Raw genomic sequence first — 21,744 nt, forward strand, 5'->3', positions numbered from 1 at the left:
GTTCCTCTATGAATTCTGCATGCTGTAAAAAGCATCACACAAATTGTACAAAGTAGTTGCTGTTGATCTACATACTGTATATGGATCCAAACAATTATACATGGACACAGTGACGTCCACTCTCTCCGCATATTGATTACATTGGTAGGTGTGATGCTGGAGAAAGATGGAGCACACACACACACAGACATATTGCCTCTGTAAAGAGTGCATAGCCTGATTCTGGGTTTGTCGTCACGCTGTGTAGACCTGGTACACTGAGCAGTGAGCTGCTGTCACGGTGAGCCAACCTTTGTCTGCATCCATGTCTGTTATTATTTCAGCAGGATAGGAAACATCGGCACAGGCTGGAGGAGAGCTGTGTATGTCGTCTACAGACACTCTGTTAATCACAGAGAGCAACTGTATTTTTTTGTATTTGGAAGTTGTCGTCGTTGTATCATCTTGCTCATACAACGTTTTTGCTCTGTTAACATGCTCAGAAGAGGATTACTGGTCTTGTTCACTTCAGGCCTTCCATTTCCAGCCCTACACAAACCATGGTCATGTCAAACCATTGTAGGTGCTTTCTAAATGGAGTTAGACACACAATGAATGTACTGATGCTTTTTTCATTTAGACAAATCAGTTGCTTCTGTTATTGAGCTCCAGCGAAGGCTTGTTGTTTCTAATGCCTTGTTCTTTTGCCTACTCTGAGGATAAATGTGATGAGTTGCTGCTCAGAGGATCAACTGATCCAGCCTATGTTTTGCTTGCGGTTACTGTGCTCGTATGAAGCAGACTTTAGCTGTGGAGCTCTGGAGCTCTGGCAGGTGCAACTACCCCCATATGCTGTGTCCAGTGTTTACAAGGGTTTTTTTTTACCTGTTCATGGTAAAATGGAATTGGTTTAAAACAGGCCTCAGGACACTGATCTGCTGCACTCTGCAGTGCAGATGTCCCTGCTGGCTGTGACAGACAGAAGGAGTGCACATAATTCTGAATCATTTCAAGCTCTTCGACAAAAAATAAATTGGTTTTGAACCCAATAACTTGTTTTCATCATTGAGTGTGTCATATTCTATTAGTGGGAGAGAGATGATGAAGAAGGCAATTGTTTGTCTGCTGACAAATACACTACAAACGCAGGTCACTAATACAATTTCCTGTCTTGCCTTTACTGTTAATTTCTAATGTGCATCATGCAATACCCTCTGTAAATGACACACCCTTGATTACATTGGTACTTCTCTAAACTGTTGGAAACAAAGACTTGTTCTCAGGTTCTAAGAATCCTGAATAAATGGCTTTGAACCAGAGCTCATGTGGGAATATGTGAATTAGAGCTGGAGAAGAGTCAAGGACGGGTTAACAGATGAGCAACAGTTGTGGTGTCAGACATGTACAGGTGTTACTTGACAGAGGGTATTAAAATCTAAACCAAACTAATTAAATTCACTTCAAACTGCTAAGCTCTCTTATTGAATAAGTGCTCTTATTTTTAAAGCTAAAGTCCAGCTTATCTTGTTCCCTTTCTGAACACTCAGTTAGTTTAATTATGTTTAGCCTTTGGCTAAGTCCTGCAATACTGAGACAAACCCAGCAACGTTAGGTCTAAAGAAAGGGCTTGTCCAATGTACAATGACTCCCTGTTGGGAGATAACTAACTCATGGCTGAGCCTCGAGCTAAAATCATTTGGTATGAAATGTTTAATATTATGTCTCTGAAGGAAAATAAATGTAGATTTACAGATTTGGATTTGTTTTAGTATCTGGCATTTTTTCTTGTGCTTCATCAGGACTCAATTCTGCCAACCCAGAGAGTATTGAGGGCATCTGAGCATTTGAGCTTAATTAGAAAGTTACTTAAAAACCCTCATCATGGTAATTACTTCAGAGCTGCCAACAGGAGCTGCTGTAATGTTGTTTTTTCCTCCCGAGTAAGTGAGTTGGCTCTGCTTCTCTGCAGACAGAGGATGATGATGCACAAATGAATTTACAAATGTTTATGAGGAGATATAATTGTGCTGTTTGTTCAGATGTAATACTTGTTTCTGTAAGAGAGGGAGTTAGGGACACTGCATACTGTAATAATGACAGGAAGGTGTTTGCTGTCCTCGCTCCACGCTGGCGGCTGTTCATCACCCTCCTGCTGTTAGTTGTGTTACCACTGTTCACGCTGCTGGAGCGATGTGTGTGCATGTTTTTGGCTGTACGGCCCAATGCTTCTGCACACTGATGGTTTATTTTCTCTCTGTGTGCACAGAACAGCAGATACACATTTGAATAAAACACACAGATGACTTGACGTGACATTCATTGTAATGATAGCACTGTGTATGAGAACTTGTTTTGGATTCCAATGAAATAGGCAAATGGTCTCTCTGTATATACACAGTCACTCCTGTACTGTCCTGTACACCTGCGCCATGCTGGTTAAAATCAGACGAGATAAAGAAGATGGGGGTGGCATTGATTTACTACAGAACATTCCTCCCAAACTTCCCTCTCTCTACGTTGTTTACCAGGCCCTCTGAGTTCATCCCCTTCCCTTAATTTTATCCTTGTTTCAATACTGTGGCATCTTTTCCACCATTACACTTTCTTAAAAGAGTGGCACGACATTGATGAAAGAGAATCTAAAAAACACAAAATGAACCTTCCTACTCCACCACCGTCTGAAGGAACGTCAATTAGTGAGGATGGCTGTACAGATGGATGAACTGTCTTTAGAGTTCATATTTGACAAGATGATATAATTTGTAACCAAAGGTTGTTCCCTAAATCTGTATTCAAGTTATAGATGTGTGTTTAACATGCAGGTTCAATATTTCACAATGGCTGTTTTATTGAAGCTTGAGCACATCAAAATACTGATAGCTTTTGTTAGCAGAAGTCACACAGTGAGGTCAGGGTGAGATTTCATTACTGTATAATGTCATAATCCATGTGATTGCTACATCTGCTGTTGTTGCCTTATTTCCCATTTGCAAACAGTTGTCTTATCATCTCACTTTGCAACTGAATGCTTCTTATATTGAACAGCCACCACACCTGCAAAATTCAGGCACAATTGGAAGAAGGATTTTCATGAGTCACTAGCATCCATCAGCATCGTCACTTTAAAGAACTCAATATTTGCCTAATTCAACGCAAACGATATTCTCAATTCAGGATTTGCCCAGTCATAGAATAACCACTCCTCAAGATAGAACAGAACCCTACTCCTCTACTGCCTGGTGACACTGATGACATTTGTGCTCCAGTTATCAGTCCCTGCACACATATACATTAATCACACAAAATATAGAAATTTTTTGAGTCTGACCCAATTTATCAGCAGCAAGTAATTTTGTCTACATTTCTAGATATTTAAAATTTATGTGATAACAGGTGTCAAGATGACAGGGTTTGACATTGGGTAGAATTGACTAAGGACTCTTTCTTGGAAAATGAAACAAGATTACATCCACAAAACAGCCCGTCTATGGTCCAAGGACAGTGTGTGATTGCTCTGACTGAATACTATGTTTTTGTTTCGACCATGATTTCTGCTGTGATTGAAAAACAATACACATGAATTAAGATTGTGTCTCCCCGTTTCCTCAGATATCTGGAGTCTGGGTGTGATCCTGTTCATGTTGGTATGTGGCCAGCCGCCCTTCCAGGAAGCTAACGACAGTGAGACCCTCACCATGATCATGGACTGTAAATACACTGTACCAGCTCACGTCTCCAGCGCCTGCAAAGAGTGAGTAATCGAAATAAATCTGATGAGGTTCAGTTTGTGGTCACAGTTTAAGACATAAGACCTATCTCGCTCAGTCAAGGAGTGACTGAGAAAATCACGTGATCTCCGCAGCAGAATTGATACGTCACTTCCTGCCTGTGCCTGCTGCTGTGTTGTGCGTGAAAGGAAAAACTCTGGGTAAACTCTTGACCAAATTCTCGACATTACCTTACCTGCAGGTCGTGTCTGACAACGGCTGTTGACTGAACCTTGCAGGTTAGCAGGAACATCGTTGGGGTCTTAATCTTTCCTGTTATTTTCATCAATGAAACACTACTTTAATATGCTTCAATATCACTCCAGTCACTTAGATCAGGTATTGTCTGAAATGCTACTCTAAGAACTAGAGCGTTAACAAACAAATAGACTATACATATATGTTGCATCCAGTCTTAATGGGTAACAGAAAGACTTGCACCTTACTTGCTCTGTTTTATTTGTTGGCTGCCTGAGCCGAATTTATTCCTATTCTGCCCTACTTGCCACCATATCCCTGTGTGTAATGGACAAATCCCAGTTTTCTTTGTCTGTGTCTGGCTTACAGTCGACATACTGGATGCTGTTTGGAGAACAACCAATCCCATTAATCTAAGGTGTCCTGCAGTCTGTAGTCAGGGCAGTGACCTGAAACAGTTACTGATTTCATGGTATACCATGGGGGAAAAAAGACAGATCGTTGAAAGTTGTACCATCTTTAGCATCAATCAAAGTTTGCAAGTCTCCAATCAAAGTTTGGAACTCTCAAAGACACAGGAGCAGCAAGCAACATGCCTTTTTTGTTTTATAAAAATATTGCGGAGGGAGTGGCAGACAGGAGGGGGCTGTAACAGTCGGAGAGCTGCTATTGCTTTGGTCATAGGTAACATCTGCTATTATCCACTGTCTCCAAATTGCATGTGTGAATTTTAAACCTTCTCTCCTCCACTCTGATAAATTATTGAAATGTCACCATCATTTTTGTTAATTATATTATTTAGGTGTAAGACTTTGGGAAATTACCTCAGTCTGTGTGTCATCTGTTTGAACATTTTCAGCACATTTTAACAACACTGTGATAATACAGATCACTTTGGTCACTATAATCGTGATGCAACCTTTCCACCCATCTCTAAGTGCTTATCAAACACACAAACCTAAACACAGATGGTTCATCAGAGGGGTAATTTAAGATTCAGTGTCTGGACCAAGGACACTTTGGCGTGCAGACCAGTGGAGCTTGGGATCAAAACACTAAACTTCTGGTCGGTGGACGACCCACTCTATCCCCTGAGCCGAAGCCACCAACCCCTATCAGTTGTCATAACTGAATAATAAGTAGTGTCAACACATGCGATAAAGAAACAAGTGACTTAAATCAGAGTGCGTGGGCCTTTGCAGTGTCATGTCATGCATGCATATATGGGGATGCTAAGAAGACAATAAAAGATAGAATTCTACCAAATATTTACAGTTTAATGTCACCCACTCAAACATTCTTCCTCCTGGAGTTTCTGGATTACAGTGGTCTGCATGGTAAAGTGGAGAGCACTGGAACACAGCAGTAGCCCCTCTGATTTATTCCAGCCCCTGCAGACCAATTTGCTCCAGTAGCTGGCACAGAGTAAAGCCCTTCACACAGTCTGAGCAGCCCAGCTGCTGAACAGCACAATCCAATTGCACACAACACATGCTCCACTTTCAACATGAGTTTGGCAGGAAATAACTTATCAGTTGCATAATAAACCATTTGTATCAGTGGATCACAATCTTAAGTTTGTGTTAATTATTTATCTCCAGATACACTGGGTGAACCTTTGAAGAGAGATAGATGCTTCGCTTTTTCAACAGCTGTGACCAAGAGAATATTTCTAATGCTTTAAACTTGACCCAGTTTTTTGTTCACGTTTTATTTCAGGTTTTTGAGGCACTGCTGATTACTCAGGGTACATGTCCTTGTTTACTTCACACTTTCTGCTAATTTCAACAATTATTTTGTGGTTTTTATAGAACCATCAGACGACTTAGTGCAGAATTGATTGTTACAGACACACACCCTGTTGTTTTCAAAAGACAAACTGTAAGAGGTAGAAACTTTTCAATGTTATTTCAGTCTCATGCACATATGTTTTTGAATTGACAGAATGGCGATGAGTGGGTTTCATGGGCACGAGCATTGGCATCATGTTATTTTCAGACACAGGAAATAAACACTCGTCTTCTCTGAGTGGAAGGAGAGATCTGACTAGATTGAAGTGCTAAGCTCAAGCAGCTGGGAGCAATCTGATGGGCTCCGAGTTCTGAGCAGTGGAGCGATTTGTTACATGCTGCGTTGCAGGGTTATATTTTCAGTGTCAGTCACAGGTGAATTATCCAGCCATGTCATGATTTTAGATTTCCAGACACTGCTGGTCGTATGCATGGCAGCACCTGTCTGGAAATCCTGTAATTGACTTGATCCAGACGGGAGGTCAAAGCTGAGTGAGGACACTTTATCGGACTGGGACATCTCATCCCCAGGCATCCCAGACCATGACCCAGGGCAAACTGTGAACTCTGAAGTCGGCGTGCCGGTCTGAGAGAGACCTTGTATGTGAGGTTAATGCAATTTAAGTCCTCGTATTTTACTAGTTATTGGCAGATAAATTAATCATCATTAATTAAAGTTCATTTTGGATTATGTGCTGCAACAAAGCTTTAATTAACCCAGAAACTGATTGGTCAATCATACACTGAATGCTAATTCACACTGGTGGTCCACCACTTAAAACCCCACTGTAAACCAGGCTCAATCCAGAGAGAACTGTCAGTCCCTATTGTAGGTAGATTGGGTATTTGTTTTAGTAGCACTACTCTGATTGGTAAAGTGGAAATATGTCCAAGTGAAACAAGGATGTATTGGCACTTAATTTTTTTGCTCATCAATTCCATCAAGCAATGAACCTCTGTGTAGAGCCACAGACACAACTGAAAAGAAATGGCTTTGTTTTAATGTGTAAACATCGTGGCTGCTCTAGGAACATATCGTTTCAACAGCATTTACTCAGTGTGACTTGGAGTTTACTGGGAAAACAGCTTGAACGCTGCCTGATGTTTGGTGACTGTGAAGTGGACAGACAACGTGGAGAATGGTCCTAAATTCAGCTGTGGTGTGTTTCTCTGAGGGATACAAGAAGCATGACTCACACAGTGGAAATACGAAACTGAAATTTTGATGTTGGACAAGTTCAAACCTGTCATGGTTTTCTGATCCCTTTTCTTTTCTCTATCTGATCAGTTGGAAACAGCAGGAAACAGCTTTCGAGCTCATTTTTCAAATCATTGAAAGAAAATCATTTGTCTCACCTCCGTTAGAAGTGTACAAACAACTTTTCCTGCATCACTTGTGATTTATTCTTGATTTACAAAAGACACCATGAGAATTATCAACATCCTTTTCATCAGCTTCAAACAAATGTCTCCTCCAAAGTGTTATCAAAGCTGCTGCGTCAGGCTGATGTGAGCTATTGTGCCAATTAGCTAAGTATGTATTTTCAAGAACCTGTGGACAGAGGGAAACATTAAGACGTCCTGTAAGTGATGAGGGGAGGAGGTCAAGTTTCTGGTGTCTAGTTTTCCTTGGATATTTTCCAGCAGTTATGAATTCTGGTTTTTGTTCTATGAGCTCAGTTTAAAACTCTGGTGTCACGAAGGTGAGGATTTGCTTTGCGTCTCCACCTGGGTGGGTTTTTGATGCTTTGTGTGTCATGTCACTGGATCAACACAGTCTTCCACATTTTTCTCTCTGTGTTTTCATTCTTTGACTTGCCTTTGTGTTCCTGTGTGTGCGCGTCGTTCTGCTCTCTATTCCCTGTTGATTCACCAAAATGCATTTGCACAGCTCAATTAATACATTATTCACCAGCTCCTTTCTGAAATCCTACACCCTCCCACTAAGCTTTGTTTTTTTTTTGTCATTGTAGAAATGAAAATCAAGGATTACTTGGAGTAATATGTTTGTTTTACACCCTCACCAACCCCCACCCCTTCCTGCCGCAGCCACTGCCCCTCCATCAATACACACTGGCACACAAACATACCTTTGCTCCTGTATTTCGGATGACGCATTGATAGTGATCATCAGGACTGTGATGTTGAGCCATTCGTAACTAATCGGAACACTGAGTTCCTTTGTCTCCTGTCATTACTGTACAAACCACATGGACTGTGTGCACACACAAATCACTCACATTAAGATGCATCAGAACGGAATTTAATCAGTCCATTACCATTCTCCATTGTTTAAATGTGATGATTGACAATATCCACATGATGCAAATGTATCCCTTTCACATACAAACACATTCTCCAGCTCACACATGAGGACACACACCCTCCTCTGAGAATGTGTGGATTAGCTATTATTTGGGTTGCACCATTCTGGTAAAGGATGTGAATACATCTTCAAGTTGTAACTGACGAGGATATTTTTGAATGACTGTATAATGTCATTCCTTGAAAATGGGTGCAACCCATAGCTATTACTATTACATTACTGAAGAGAAATGTTTTTGGTTTTTTTTGCCAGTTTGCATTTTAGATAAAACAGTTATGTTAAAATGGGAGAATAAACCTGAAATGCCAAATCTAAAGTTGATTATATTCAGAATATAACACTGCTTTCCTAACACACAGGGCTGCCCCTTCAAAATGCTTCGTGTAGATGCATTTGTGAAATCGAACATTTAGAAAAAAGGAAATTCTTTGTCGCTGACTAACACAGTGTGGTGATCAGAATTAGGTCTTTGATGAGATTGTCCAGCAAACTGTCTGTTCCGAAGGAAAATCTTGGAAAAGGGAAAAGCAGCAGTGGCTTACATTGCTGTCAGTTGCTTGACATTATAACTTAATTCTTGAAATGCAAAAAAAAAAATATTCTTCCTCTATTTTAGTGTGGCTTTATTCTCAACATTTCCACTTTATTCTACAAATGAAAAAAGGAAAACTATTTTTCCTCTCAATTTATTATCTCGTGGCTGACCCTAATTCTCTTCTGTACTATAATCCATCAGTGTGAGTGTGTGTAACCTGGAGAGGAAGAAAATCAGAGCAGACAGCCTTGTGTGACTGTGTCTTATGCACTCTCTCTTTGTTTAGGTCCTAAGGGAAAGAGAGGAATAAGACATGACATCCATTTGTAGGGAAGGCAAGCTTTGTTTAGAATACCACACACATAACAGGAGTTCAAGAGGGCATGTGTTTTGCCTGCTCTGCATCACTGGTTGACTATCTGTTGCTTGTAAGATTCAGTGTGTTGTTATAGCTGTGAGGGGTGGGTCAGCAGGCAGAGGCAGCACAGTATAAATTCTGCTGCAGAGATCACGTTTCTGTTTCCGGCACATCAACACTGGCGTCCCCTCTTCTCACAAAAAGCTCTCTTGACATCTTTGTTGGTATCTTCTCTGTAATGGAACCAGTTTTTTGAATGAAATATTTCTGTCAGTGTTTGTGTTCTCACATACAGCCCCTCCGGAGAAAGTCTGGAGATCCTCCTGAGTTCAACCTGAAAGCAGCTTACATTTGCAAATTGTCCAAGTGTACTTCTATTAGGTCCGGGACTGTCAGTGTCGGAATGTTAATACGGAAAAAAAACAAAACACAAGTGCCTATTGTTGTCTGTGAAAACCCACAGACTGTCGTCATGGAGCTCACACGTTGTACATCCCAGAATTTGTGTTTGAACAGGAGGTAGAGCGGGCCGTCCACTAATCAGTAGTTCTGTGATTTGATCTCGGCTCCTCCGGTCCAGAAGTGTCTGTGGGCAGAACTCTGAACGTCAGCGCTAACAGTGTGTGAATGGGATGTGTGATATAGAAGAACTGTATGAATGTAAATGTGACTCATAGTGTGAAGTGCTTTGAGTGGTCATTAGACTGGCGTTATGCTCGGTGTGTAATGAGTGTGTTTTGCAGTTTACAGACATGCTCATTATTCATTGCCCTTTAGAGGAGAAATATAAATTACTAAACACTGGATGTAATAATTCACACACATTTTGCTCTGCAGTCATTTCACATTTATGACTTATTTATTATATTATTACCGAATACAACTGCACAGCCACATGAGAACATAACAACAGACATGATCACTTTACTTTTCACATCTACGGCATGAACTGCACTCTGTTATCAGGTCTTCAGATTCAGGCTGCAGTTAAGTGAGCACCTACTGTCATAGTCTCACTGTTAGCTAAGGTGCAGGGGAGGTGGAACCAGTTGTTTGGACAGGCTGCTATTAAAATGTTCTCAACAGTTGGAGGTTTCAATCTGTGGATTTAATGATGTAAATCTCTGCAATCCTACAGAACCTACTAACAGAGGTTCTGGGCTTATCATGGTTTGATTGATCGCTCTATGCCATAAACTCCCATTCATTTCCAAATCTTGTCATTTGGACGACATATTTCTTACCTGCAGTGAAGGTAATCCCTGTGAGCAGTGTTAACACTCCACCACGTGCAAAGATGCTGCCACAGCAACAGTTGGCTTCTTTGATAAGATACACACAGTACAATGCATTGAATTAGTGCTGTAGGTACACCACAGCCACATAGCCTAATCTAAACCCTGCATCATAACTTACATTGTAGCCTGACATGCACCCCCCTCAGGAAATGTTGCTGCATGTTACACTGACACAAACAACAACAACTGTGATTGTTCCACTTGGTAACAAGTCTCTTCCACATATGGAAATGGATGGACAAGCAGATGAAACTCACCCTCCCTCTGTCCTACAATCTCCTCTGATGACTCCATCAGTGACTTTGTCATTTCAATAAAAGTGGCTGTCGTTAAACATATAGAAGCTCCAACTCCATCATGATTAGTGTGAGTCAACTCTTTGATGTACACACTCAGTGGTGTTGACACCCCTCGCCCAACTTGCGTTTTGGCAGTGTATCTGCAGAACAACAGTGACACACCAACAAAAGTATAGATAGGCTCCGCCCTGGTCCTACACAGAAATATAAAACCAGACGGTCGACAGAGTAAGAAATGTTTTAACTTTAAGAGCATCTTCCTGAATTCAGCTTCCTAGATTCATTGCAACGCAGTGGGCACAAGCTCTCCTCTTCTCCTCCTGTCCAAATACTGTCATTGATAAAGTCTTGTTGAAGAATACAGGGTAGGAAATGAACTATCAATTCATCAGTATAAATTTAAAGCAATACTATCCCACATCCATTTTTGTTCATTTTTATTTAAAAATGATCGAGCTGAAAGTATTTCTCTCAAGTAATGTCCTGAACATTACACTTTTTTTTAATAAACATTAAGTTAAACGTCATAGAATAATATTTTTTTTTAAATGTAATTAGTTATTGAACCAACTATAGTGTTTGGTGTCAGTGTGCAGGCCTCCTCCTGCTGCTCCTGCTGCTCCTGTTGCTCCTGCTGCTCCTGCTGCTGGTTGTCATCCTCAGGGAGCCTAGCTGGCTCTCACTAATCCCCAGTGTGACTGACAGATAGCGGAGCAGTGCTCTGCCCGATCTGTTCGCCTGTAGCCTCCATCCCACAGTCTGGTCACACTTTACCACAAATACAAATACATGGGGATTTGATAGAGTTGGAACGATTTAATTCAGTGGAGCCAAAATTAGATGATGGTTGCAGAGTTTTCTCGGCTTTTGTCTCTATGTGTGAATATGTGGGTGGGTCTCTGTGTGCAGGATGATTTCATAATAAGCTCCATGCCTCAAGTAAAGATGCTCTGCTAGCTTTTTTATTTGTTCCATAACCCATTCACATTTTACTCGCACTACTCTGTGTGGTCCAAGTCAGCCTGCAGGGTTGTGGATCATTTGCCTCACTGGAAACAGCACTCACTGAACAGGGTTTAATGGAAACTGCACCTATTGAACAAAGCATTAACAGGCCAAATTCCAATTATTACTATTGTTCCCATAGTTTTGTAGTTGCATCGTCAATGGGTTTTTTTTGTCAGTCTATTATCCTCATATTTTTTTATTGTACAGATTACAGGTTTTTCCCCTGTTTTAGTTTTAGTATACTCTCAAGATTCCATATTCCTCCCAATCCTATTAAACTGTAATGTCAGCTTTTAACAGTGTCATTTGTATGGAATTTTAGCTACCACCTGACCTGCGCTGGATCACCAGTTATCTGAATCATTGGCTACACCAAAGCTGCTTTGAGACATGCACTGAACTCTGTATGTTCTCCGTATTCTGTGTGAACATAAATGTCCGAGTGAGAGGCTCTGCAGTTTCTGCTGACTTCATACACCGAACCTCCTAGTATTCATATCTGTAGAAATTCAGGCGAATGTGATGTGTGAACACAGCAGGAGATCCCCGAGAACACTTCTAACAAGCGACATGAAAAGAATACAAACTGCATCATACACGTAGAAGACAGACAAAAATGTCGAGACAGTTTGTGATGATAAGAGCTGAAACCAGTGTCTTTGTTGTAAAGAAAATAACGTGAGTTAATACGTCACTTCCTGCCTTTGTCTGCTGCACCCGGCTGCTCCACCTCTGGCCTGAATAATGGGGAGGATTTGTTGCTGTTGTAAATGGTTCTGTGCAAAGAACCTCCTGCTGTGTTGTGCATGTGTGAATGGCAAACTGTAGATAAACTCCTGAGCCAATTCTTTGGATTTTACCAGAGGTCGTGTCTGAAAACGGCTCAAGTTAAACTCAGGGCACAGTTAAAAAGCCTTTATGCAAATCGCTTTTCACTCTACAGTTCAAGTGGGAAGATTTACTAAGATGGATGATGTACTTTGTCACAGGTGAAGAGGAGTGCACTTAGATGTTCTGTCATTAAATATCATCTGATGCTAGACTTACCATAACCTCCCCTGTTTGTGGAGAAGGGTTATATAACTTGCAGAAACTAGTGAGATATTTTGAAACTTTAGTTAGGCACTCTTCAACCCACATGGAGAAATCTGAAAGGGAGGAAAGTGTTATGGAAGTGAGTTCTCTGTAGGCAAAGACACTTTGTATTCTCTCCCTTCTGCATGGCAAAAGCTAATTGCACAAATTCCAAAAAGGTTTCCTGCTTAAGTCTCACTAGATGACGACTTAAGAAAAGAGAAGGAAAGGTGATAAATTCCAGAGCGTCTTGTAATTTTACAATTGAGAGCATAATAAAATATATGAAATCCAAATTGCCCCCACAGAAATATATAATTTATTGAAGTTCTTGTGGTTTTGAACTGGCTGATTAATCCTCTTTGTGCATGTGTTCTACCAGCAGCAGGGACAGAGCTTGTGGTCTGAATCCTTCAGAGGTAAAATCAAACTTTCCAGAACTGCAAGTGGTAAATTAACAATCCAAAAATAAATAATCTATATATACTGTACTTGTTTCAAAGCAAAACAAATCAGATCTGATGGTTATGGTCCTGATTGGTCTCTTAGCTGAGGCTGAAGGAGCAGGAGGTGGAGCATGTGAAGATCTTTAGCCTCTAGGGAGCAGTGAACCAGCACTTTACCAGCATGCAGAGGTTGCCTTCAACACCCAGCAGCACCTGTGTGTTCTATTCTGTCCTCACTTTGAATGCAACATCTGGATTGGGCTCACTTACATTTGAAAGCAGGACAAATGCTCGAGGATCAGTTAATCCAGCTACAACCAGTATTTCTGTGACTTTAAAATATGGGTCAGTTAAAATATGTGCTCCCTCTCTTTCTCACTGTTCCTCCCTTCTGTCCCTCTCTCCTCCTCATGGCTCCAGTCTTATAGACCGTATGCTTCAGAGGGACCCCAAGGGACGAGCATCCCTGGATGAAATTGAGACCCACACCTGGCTGCAGGGGGTTGACCCATCGCCAGCGACCAAATACAACACTCCTCTGGTCTCCCACAAGAACCTGTCTGAGGAGGAACACAACAGCATCATCCAGCGCATGGTGCTGGGAGACATCGCTGATCGAGAAGCCATAGTCGAGTAAGTTGCTACAGGCCTCTCTTCCTCTCACTAAGCAGTGAAATTGGATATGTTTACTCACCTGTGCCAAACAAATCACAAAAGCATCTGTTGGTTGGTGACATTGCTAACATACCACTGATGTTATCTGCTTCTCCTGAAGTGTTCATATGCACGGCCAAAAGACCTGCAAACTACTTTCACTAGGAACAAACAAGATGAGAGGGCTGTGCTTCATGTTTCGTGTGTTAGGCTTTTAAGCTGAATCTTTCAATGTTCAACATACCTTTGGGAAATCTTTTAGTGTGTCTCAGAGCCACCCACTGTGGTGTTGGGTCAGTGGAAAAGAGATACGCTAGCTTTACCCTCGTCCGTGTCATTACTGCCAACTGTGGATTAAAAGTAAGCGTCATCTATGGAGCCTGAGCCAGTATGAGAATTAAGTTGGCGACACTTTAACCTGACTCTGCAAACCTGACTGGGGCTGGGCGATATCCAGTTTTTGACACAGTCAATCCTTCCCCAAATTTTGCAGCAGTATATACTATTTCCAGCTTATTAAACATCACTTTGTAGATTTATTTATTTATATTTGAGGAAGTCTCCAATTGCTGCTAGATAGTTTTTCAACACAAGGTGGTTGCTGTGAACTGCAGTTTTTTTTCCCATAGGTACTGGTATAGTTAAAAAATGATATGGTCATATGAGTCATACAACCTTGAGGAATAATTTTGCTGGCATGACCAAAATGTGTATATATAGAATTTATGATCCCTTTTAATACACAACCTCAATTGGCAATCTATTTTCAAAAATGATCTGACTGTGAAGAAACAAACCACGACCACAAAAATGGCCTCATTAGAGCCCTAGGATGGAGACGGTTGATATAATTTGCCAAATTACATAATCGCACAGTCATCTAGTACACAATTGTTGTTTAGATCCACAATTGTTGTTTAGATGTAAACATCCTAAAATGCCAATATGTGATAGTTCCAGTACTTTTAAAAACAATGCAGAGGTACCTTGAAACTGTTGAGGAAACCTTTTGAGGAACACTTAATGTTCATTCCTTTCATTTCTGTATTTATTAAAAAAAAGTCTTTTAACAGCGATTAGCGTTGCTATTCAACACAAATATGTCGTAAAAAGAATGAAGAAAAGTATCAAAACAAATCCATGGATTATCTTGTAATTCAGCTGTAAGTACCGCCCATACAAATTAATCAGTGAAAACTAGACTCAAAACTGTCAACTGTTTTCACTTATGTTATGTTTGAGGAGCCCTGTAACACAGGACAACACCAGCAGAACGCCTGCAGCACGCTCGCAGCATTTTCAGTTCGTTACTTTGACTTACTCCCCCTGCAGCTATTAGATAAGCCTGTTGTGCTTCTACATGCTGAGAAAGAGAGCTGCATGGGAGAACATCAGAAGAATCAAAGAGAGAACATTTGTTGATTTCAGAGTCATGAGTTCAAGTTCACACTCGTTCATGTCGCAGTTCACTTTTATGTCCACTACAGAGCTACCTGTGGTTTAATGAGAGAAACACACACATGCAGTAGAAACCACAGCCCAAGTGATACATTGGTGTATTGTACCTCATTATACTTGCAGTGACAGCTGTGGCCTTTGTGCTTATTCAGATTTGTATCAAGATCCCATTTTTATTGTAGCTGTGCACATTATCTTTTAAAATGTGGCTGGTATCAGACTCAGATGTGAACTGGTCACGGCCCTGATGTGAAGAACAAGGCGTCACATACAGCAAGCTGTGCGGAAGTAAACACGGAGAAGAAGTCGGTAATAAACATGGAGCCTGAGGCCACATATGTGAGGGTTAGGGTTACTGGTCTGTATCTGATAAAGAACCACATATGAAAGTGGCCAAAATCTGATTTGAAAATATCAGATTCCATTTGATATGACCTAAATCATGTATTGGCATTTTCTCAGTTCTCATTCACTGTATAAGTTAATCACCTCATTAAACATGATACACTAACGGCATTAACGTCTGCCATAAAAATGATTCAGGCTCTTGTACTTTGGCCCTATCCGTACCTGGTATTATAACATGAAGATCATCCAAGCACAAGTGTACAGACATCGCCCCAGTCTGTATGAAATTCCAATAGGTGTATTTTTAGATTGTTTTGATAGACAAAATAACATAAATCTGAATTATTGTGACATCCACCTACTGGCATCAGAAACCACAGATAGTCTTGTTTTTGTATAATGTGCTCTACATTTGTACATGTTTGCAATGTGATTGTTTCAGAGCCCTGGAGACCAACAAATACAACCACATCACAGCCACGTACTACCTGCTAGCAGAGAGGATTCTTAGGGAGAAGCAGGAGAAGGAGGTCCAGACTCGCTCATCCAGCCCCAGCAACATCAAGGCTCACTTCAGGTAAATGCAATACTCAAGTCGGATCAACATCAGAATGCATAATTCTGAGCTGATAGTCATTACCGTGGACTTTGCATTCACTGTTATATCAGTGATCATACACACAGTTCATACAAAGCTTTGATTACACTGCACAGTCAGGAATATAACGCACATATGGTGACATAACCATAACTAATGACTCTGCTTCCATGAGCTGACACTTTGTAAAATCTGTCAGCTGCTGGGTTTCAGTTGTGGCACAAACACACAGGATAACATTACCTCCAACAGTTCAAGTATAACCATATTCAACTTTTGCACCTGAGATTCTCACCTATCTCTCCCTTGTGCTGCTGAATAACAAATTCTGTACCTCCTCCCAAACTGATACATACAAATCTTGTGTTTAAAGCAGTAGACGTTTTATAACAAATACAGTAAAGAGTTTGAGATGATTTACAATTCTAATCCAAAAATTGATGAAAATTGAAACTGAGAGTTTGTCTTGCCTGAATGTGCAGGCAGTCCTGGCCCACCAGAGTAGACATGCACCAGGACATTGAGGACAGCTTGGCAGCGTCCTCCATCTCCCATGCTGGAGGCCCTCAGTCTCCTGCTCGCAGCGCGGAGAACCTGCTCAACGGACATCGCACCAAAGGTTTGTTGGATCTGGGCCGACGAGAGGAGACGGTGACGGACTCACCAGGACTGTCGGCACAGGTACAGACATCTTCATCGCACTAGACTCCAGCAGGGAAAATATATGTTTCACGAACATCTGTATGGTTACAGCTGTTTCTGCTGCCAGGTGTTCTCACACTTAGCAGCTTCTTGTAACCAGTTTTAATGTTTCTGGCTGTTCTTTACGACATCTCTCTTCAGGGAGCTTGTGCTGCCGCCTCGGGCCCCTCTCTTGGCTCTGGGACCATCAGGGCCCCCAGTGCCTCCACCTCAGCAGCAGCCAAGCAGAGAACATGCCTCTTCAGGTCTGATCACTTTATTTAAACGTGTGAAGAAGCATTTTTAGTTCATGATCAAATTATTAATTCTTGATTAATTCTTTATGGACATTGTGATTATATTTTGCTACATAAAAAAGAAATGTCTGATTTATTCAGGGTGGAAGAGGATGAGGAGGAGGAGGAAGAGCGCGACCCGTCTCCCCTCCCGACCCAGGTGATCCTGCGCCGTAAGCCCCCCTCCGTCACCAACCGCCTCACCTCCAGGAAGAGTGCCCCGGTACTCAACCAGATCTTTGAGGAGGAAGGGGAGTCCGACGACGACTTCGACATGGACGAGGGTCTGCCGCCTAAACTCAGCCGCCTCAAGATGAACATGGCAGGGAACGCCACCAGCCTGAGCTCAGGGGCCAACTCCTCCTCGTCCCCGGGTTCCACGCAGAAGCGGTACCAGCGACGTAAAAGCCAGGGGAGGGGGTCGTCCTGTTCTAGCTCGGAGACGAGCGACGACGACTCAGAGAGCCACCGAAGACGTCTGGATAAAGACTCTGGCTTCAGTTACGGCTGGAACAGAAGGGACAGCAGTGAGGGGCCGCCTGGCAGCTCGGGGGGAAATGGGGGAGGAAGCAGCTCAGGGCAAGGGAAGCCTCCTGGAGAGGGAGGGGGCACCTCTGGGCCGGACAGGGGGAGTCCTCCTGGAGGGGGTGGGAACGGAGGTGGGGGAGATGGCGGTGGGGGAGGAGGGAATGGGGGAGGAGGAGGGAGTAATAAAGGACAAGACAGCCCCTCCAGTTGTTGTAATAACAGTAGCACTACTAACCCCTCCCTGAGCTCTCTGTCCCGCTCCGCCCGCACAGCGAGCCGCAGCGCAGAGCTGGTGGAGAGCCTGAAGCTGATGAGTCTGTGCCTCAGCTCGCAGCTGCAGCACCACCGTGGAGGCCGGGGGGGTCGAGGTGGGGGAGGCGGTGGGAAGTTAATCATAGACCCCTGCAGTCTCTCAGGGGGGAGTGTGAAAATCCAGGAGAAATCAGCCTGGAGGATGTGCATCGGCTCGACCGGGAGCCTGGACACTATCACTCTGCCCACCACCGCCGTCCTGCCTCGCTCCCACTCCGCCCAGCACCACCACCGCAAATCAGCGCCGCACCACTCCGCCAGCCCGCAGGCGAGGCCCACTGATAGGAACGCTCACAGCAATCTGAATGCTTTGAAAAACGGCGTGCTTCAACTACCTCTGTGCGAGAAGACCATCTCTGTGAACATCCAGCGCGGCGGAGGCTCCAGGGACGGTCTGCTCTGTACCTCAGCTCCAGCCAGCTGCTGCCAGGTCATCTGAGGCTCGGAGCTCAGCACTGACCTTCTCCCTCCTGTGTGACATGTCGCTCAGCCCCTCCTCTTTCTGACCTCCTCCCTTTTCTTCAGATCAGTAACTGCTCCACATTCTAACCGTGCTGTCTTGTGTTTAGCTGTAGCAGATAGCTGACCTCACATCGCCTGCCTTCTGCTGTTGTCTCTGAGCTCTGCACCGCTCCACCTCTCCTCCGTCACTTTGATCCGTTTCATGTTGTGTCTGAGTTTCATGTTGCTTTTAACTTTTATCAATGTGTTTTCATTTTATCTTTGTTTTATGTCTCCAGCTGCTCTTCAGACTCGTGGCACTAATATTCTTTTAATTCTTTATAACAATATGCTGTTTTTAGAAGATTCTGAAATTGGGAGGGTAGATTTGACAGTCTAGATTTGTGAGTTGGGGGGCATTGGCTAAAGTTCTCTATTAAACCAAATAAAAAAAAATAGTTCCAAAGTAGAATTAAGTTGTAGTGTGATCCCCTAAAATCTAATATAACAAAAGTATTTTGCAGGAAAAGTCTGATCTATATCAGAATAAAGTCATAATGTAAGAAAATATTTGTATTATATCAAGATTAAGTCATATTGTAAAATAAAATCATCAATATTTTGAAAAAAGTTTTGCTATTTTGAGATAATCTTTGACATGGAGAAAATATATTTAAGAGTAAAGACTTATTCCCAGATTGAATCCACTCCTGTCACTCAGCTGTAACGCTGCAGCCTCATGTGAGACAGGTAGTCCACTAGAGCTGTGTTCACATATTGATTGACACCTGCGAGGTCCCACCCCTGACTATGACCTCCCCTGATTGGTTATTATTATATATAATATTATTATACGTATTGATACTGCTGCCAGGCTGCTCAGTAACAGCATCTCTGCACATTAACATATGGTTTGTTGCATATTTCAATAAAACACTTAAAACATTGTATCTTTGATAGAAGCAATCTAGAAATTGTAACTATTTCCTTGAAATATCCTGAGAAAAATTTGTAAAACTGACTCACTATTCTAATGACAACACTTTTAAATTAGTTTAGCTTTTTCTTTCAGAGTCATGTTTGTCATTCTTTAAAAAAAATCTCGACTTCTCTTCTTGTTACGACTGCTGTCTCTTGTGCAGTTTTCTTCCCTCCTGATAGAGTCTCTAATGTGCTGTAGTCAGCAGTAGGTGTCGCAGTGCTCAGTGAGAGTGATCATCAACACACTCCCCTCCTTCCTCCACCTTTGCTCTCCAAGTGTTTGCCAGCAGCTTTAGATTTCTCTGAGCGATGAAGGGAAGAGGGAAGGTTTGAATGTGAGTGACCTCTGACCCCAGACTGGACTCCACATTGCACTCAGACAATCTGTTTTATGTTTTTTTATTTTTTTTAAATGTATATTTTACTCTTGATTATTTTAGCTCCATTCATTCACTTTACCTCCAACAAAGTGTTGGTCACAACCCTTTAAATTTGGACGGTGTCTGAATCGAGGAAACAGTTCAGCCGTTGAACTGGTGGTTTTTAAAAGTGTGTGCACTCCTCTGTGGCAGCAGAGACGACAGGTGTTGAGACCGTAGCAACAAGGCTCACGTTCACCACGTTTGGTGATGTTACTGCTGTCCGTATATTTAATATGAGGTATTATTTTTTTATTCAGGACGTTGTGTTGCTGTAGTTGCTGATACAGACTATTTGTCGTGTCTGACTCTGTATTAGTTTGATTTGATTTCATGTACGCTGGCATCTTCTAGTCCCAGCTGCACTCACATGTCTCTCAGAGCTCACATGTGGACGCAGTGTCTTGACTAGTGTGTTGAGTATGTAGATACAGTAAAGTTTATTTTTGAAACGTGTACTCTGTATTTTTTATTTTTTTTTGAGTGATCTGCTGATTTTAGATGTTGACAGGAGCTTGTGAGAAGTAAATCAGCAGCAGAAGAAGCTCATGACTCGCAGCTTTACAGGAGCTGACCAAGACATGAACAAATGAAAGAACGGGGAAACGGGGAGATTCTTTAAGGGCATTGGCAATAAGCTAAACTGTGTGTTGCAGCTATCTGTACAGAAACATTTTCTTTAGTTTCTTTTTATTTTATTCCAGACATGTGCAGCCTTACAACGGCCACATTGGACTGAAAAGGAAAAAGGACGTTTTAAAAGGTTTTAAGTATTTGTTTTTCTCTTTTTTTCCTTTGTTTTTGAAAACCAAATGTACATAGAGTTGTAAATATGGTGCTCTTTCTCTTTATCTAGAACAGCAGAGTGAGCCTTTTGGTGCATAGCTGTACAGTCATCTAGCCTTATGATAATTAGTACTACTGTATGGGTGTCTCAGCTAAAAATAAAGCCGTGTGAGAAAAACCATGATTCTATTCATACTGTCGGGTCTCTGACTGTCGTCTTACTCAGCTGTATCCAGGTGAATGACGTGCATGTGTTTCAATGTTTGACATTCAGTGACACTGAGAACAGACAGAGTCAGTCACAGGAATGTTTCTGGACCAAAAAGCAGAAGAAGAAAAAAACGTCTGAGTTGGAACTGACAGGAATATTCAGTGTATTATTCTGTAGTTGACCTGTTGTCACTTGTCAGATGTTACATATAGCTATGGTAATATCCAAAAATAAAAATGTGGAGTACTGTCTCATACATGTGTTGGTCTGGCTCTTTCCTCTTAGGTTTGAATCCAGCTGGCTGAGAATGACCTTCTAAGAAGGGACCTTTTAAGTGATCAGTTCATTTGTAAGTTCAAGTGAACATGTGGGCCAAATATAAAAGATTTCTCTTGAGTTGTTCCTAAAATATTACATTCAAGAGGCACGGTGACTTTTGACACCAAATTCCAATCAGGTCATCCTTGAGTCTGAGTGAATGTTGGTGCCAGATGGAATAAAACTCCCTTTTGAGCTCACGTGACCTTGACCTGTGACCACCAAAATCAAATCAGTTCATTTTTGAGTCCAAGTGAATGTTTGTACCAAATTTGAAACAGTACCTCAAGCTGATTTTAAGATGTTCAAGAAAAACAAACATATTGTAAAACCAGTGGTACCTTTGGCTACCAAAATCTAATCAGCCAATCCTCGAGTCCAAGTGAACGTTTGTGGCAAGTTTGAAGTAATTCCTTCAAGTGGTACTTGAGATATCATGTTCATGTTCACAAACAGAAAACAGAAAGCCTCCGGCCCCTGGCTGTCGCCGGTGCTGAAATATAAAACTAGTGACCGCTACATTTATTTGAGAGCAGCGAGTGAGGTGCAGGACTCAGACTGGAGGATGTGATCCAGGTCAGTGAAGGTGTTGAAATGCAGTCAGTGGTGATTTCACCGCTACACGACACTGAGGA

At 42.0% G+C, this 21,744-nt stretch overlaps 1 protein-coding gene across 1 annotated transcript in view; it reads left to right on the top strand.

The window, feature by feature from the left end:
• The window catches only part of snrka (SNF related kinase a), a 37,759-nt gene extending 16,712 nt beyond the window's left edge, over nucleotides 1-21,047 (top strand). The window contains exons 3-8 of the mRNA XM_020091389.2: nucleotides 3,589-3,730; nucleotides 13,499-13,711; nucleotides 15,981-16,115; nucleotides 16,619-16,817; nucleotides 16,980-17,083; nucleotides 17,216-21,047. Coding sequence (XP_019946948.2) covers nucleotides 3,589-3,730; nucleotides 13,499-13,711; nucleotides 15,981-16,115; nucleotides 16,619-16,817; nucleotides 16,980-17,083; nucleotides 17,216-18,392 — 1,970 coding nt within the window. The 3' untranslated portion in view covers nucleotides 18,393-21,047. The remainder of the gene's footprint in view (nucleotides 1-3,588; nucleotides 3,731-13,498; nucleotides 13,712-15,980; nucleotides 16,116-16,618; nucleotides 16,818-16,979; nucleotides 17,084-17,215) is intronic.
• The last annotated feature ends 697 nt before the right edge of the window (nucleotides 21,048-21,744 follow it).

The sequence above is a fragment of the Paralichthys olivaceus genome, chromosome 13 (genome assembly GCF_024713975.1).
Source record: "Paralichthys olivaceus isolate ysfri-2021 chromosome 13, ASM2471397v2, whole genome shotgun sequence".
In the NCBI taxonomy this organism is placed as follows: domain Eukaryota; kingdom Metazoa; phylum Chordata; class Actinopteri; order Pleuronectiformes; family Paralichthyidae; genus Paralichthys; species Paralichthys olivaceus.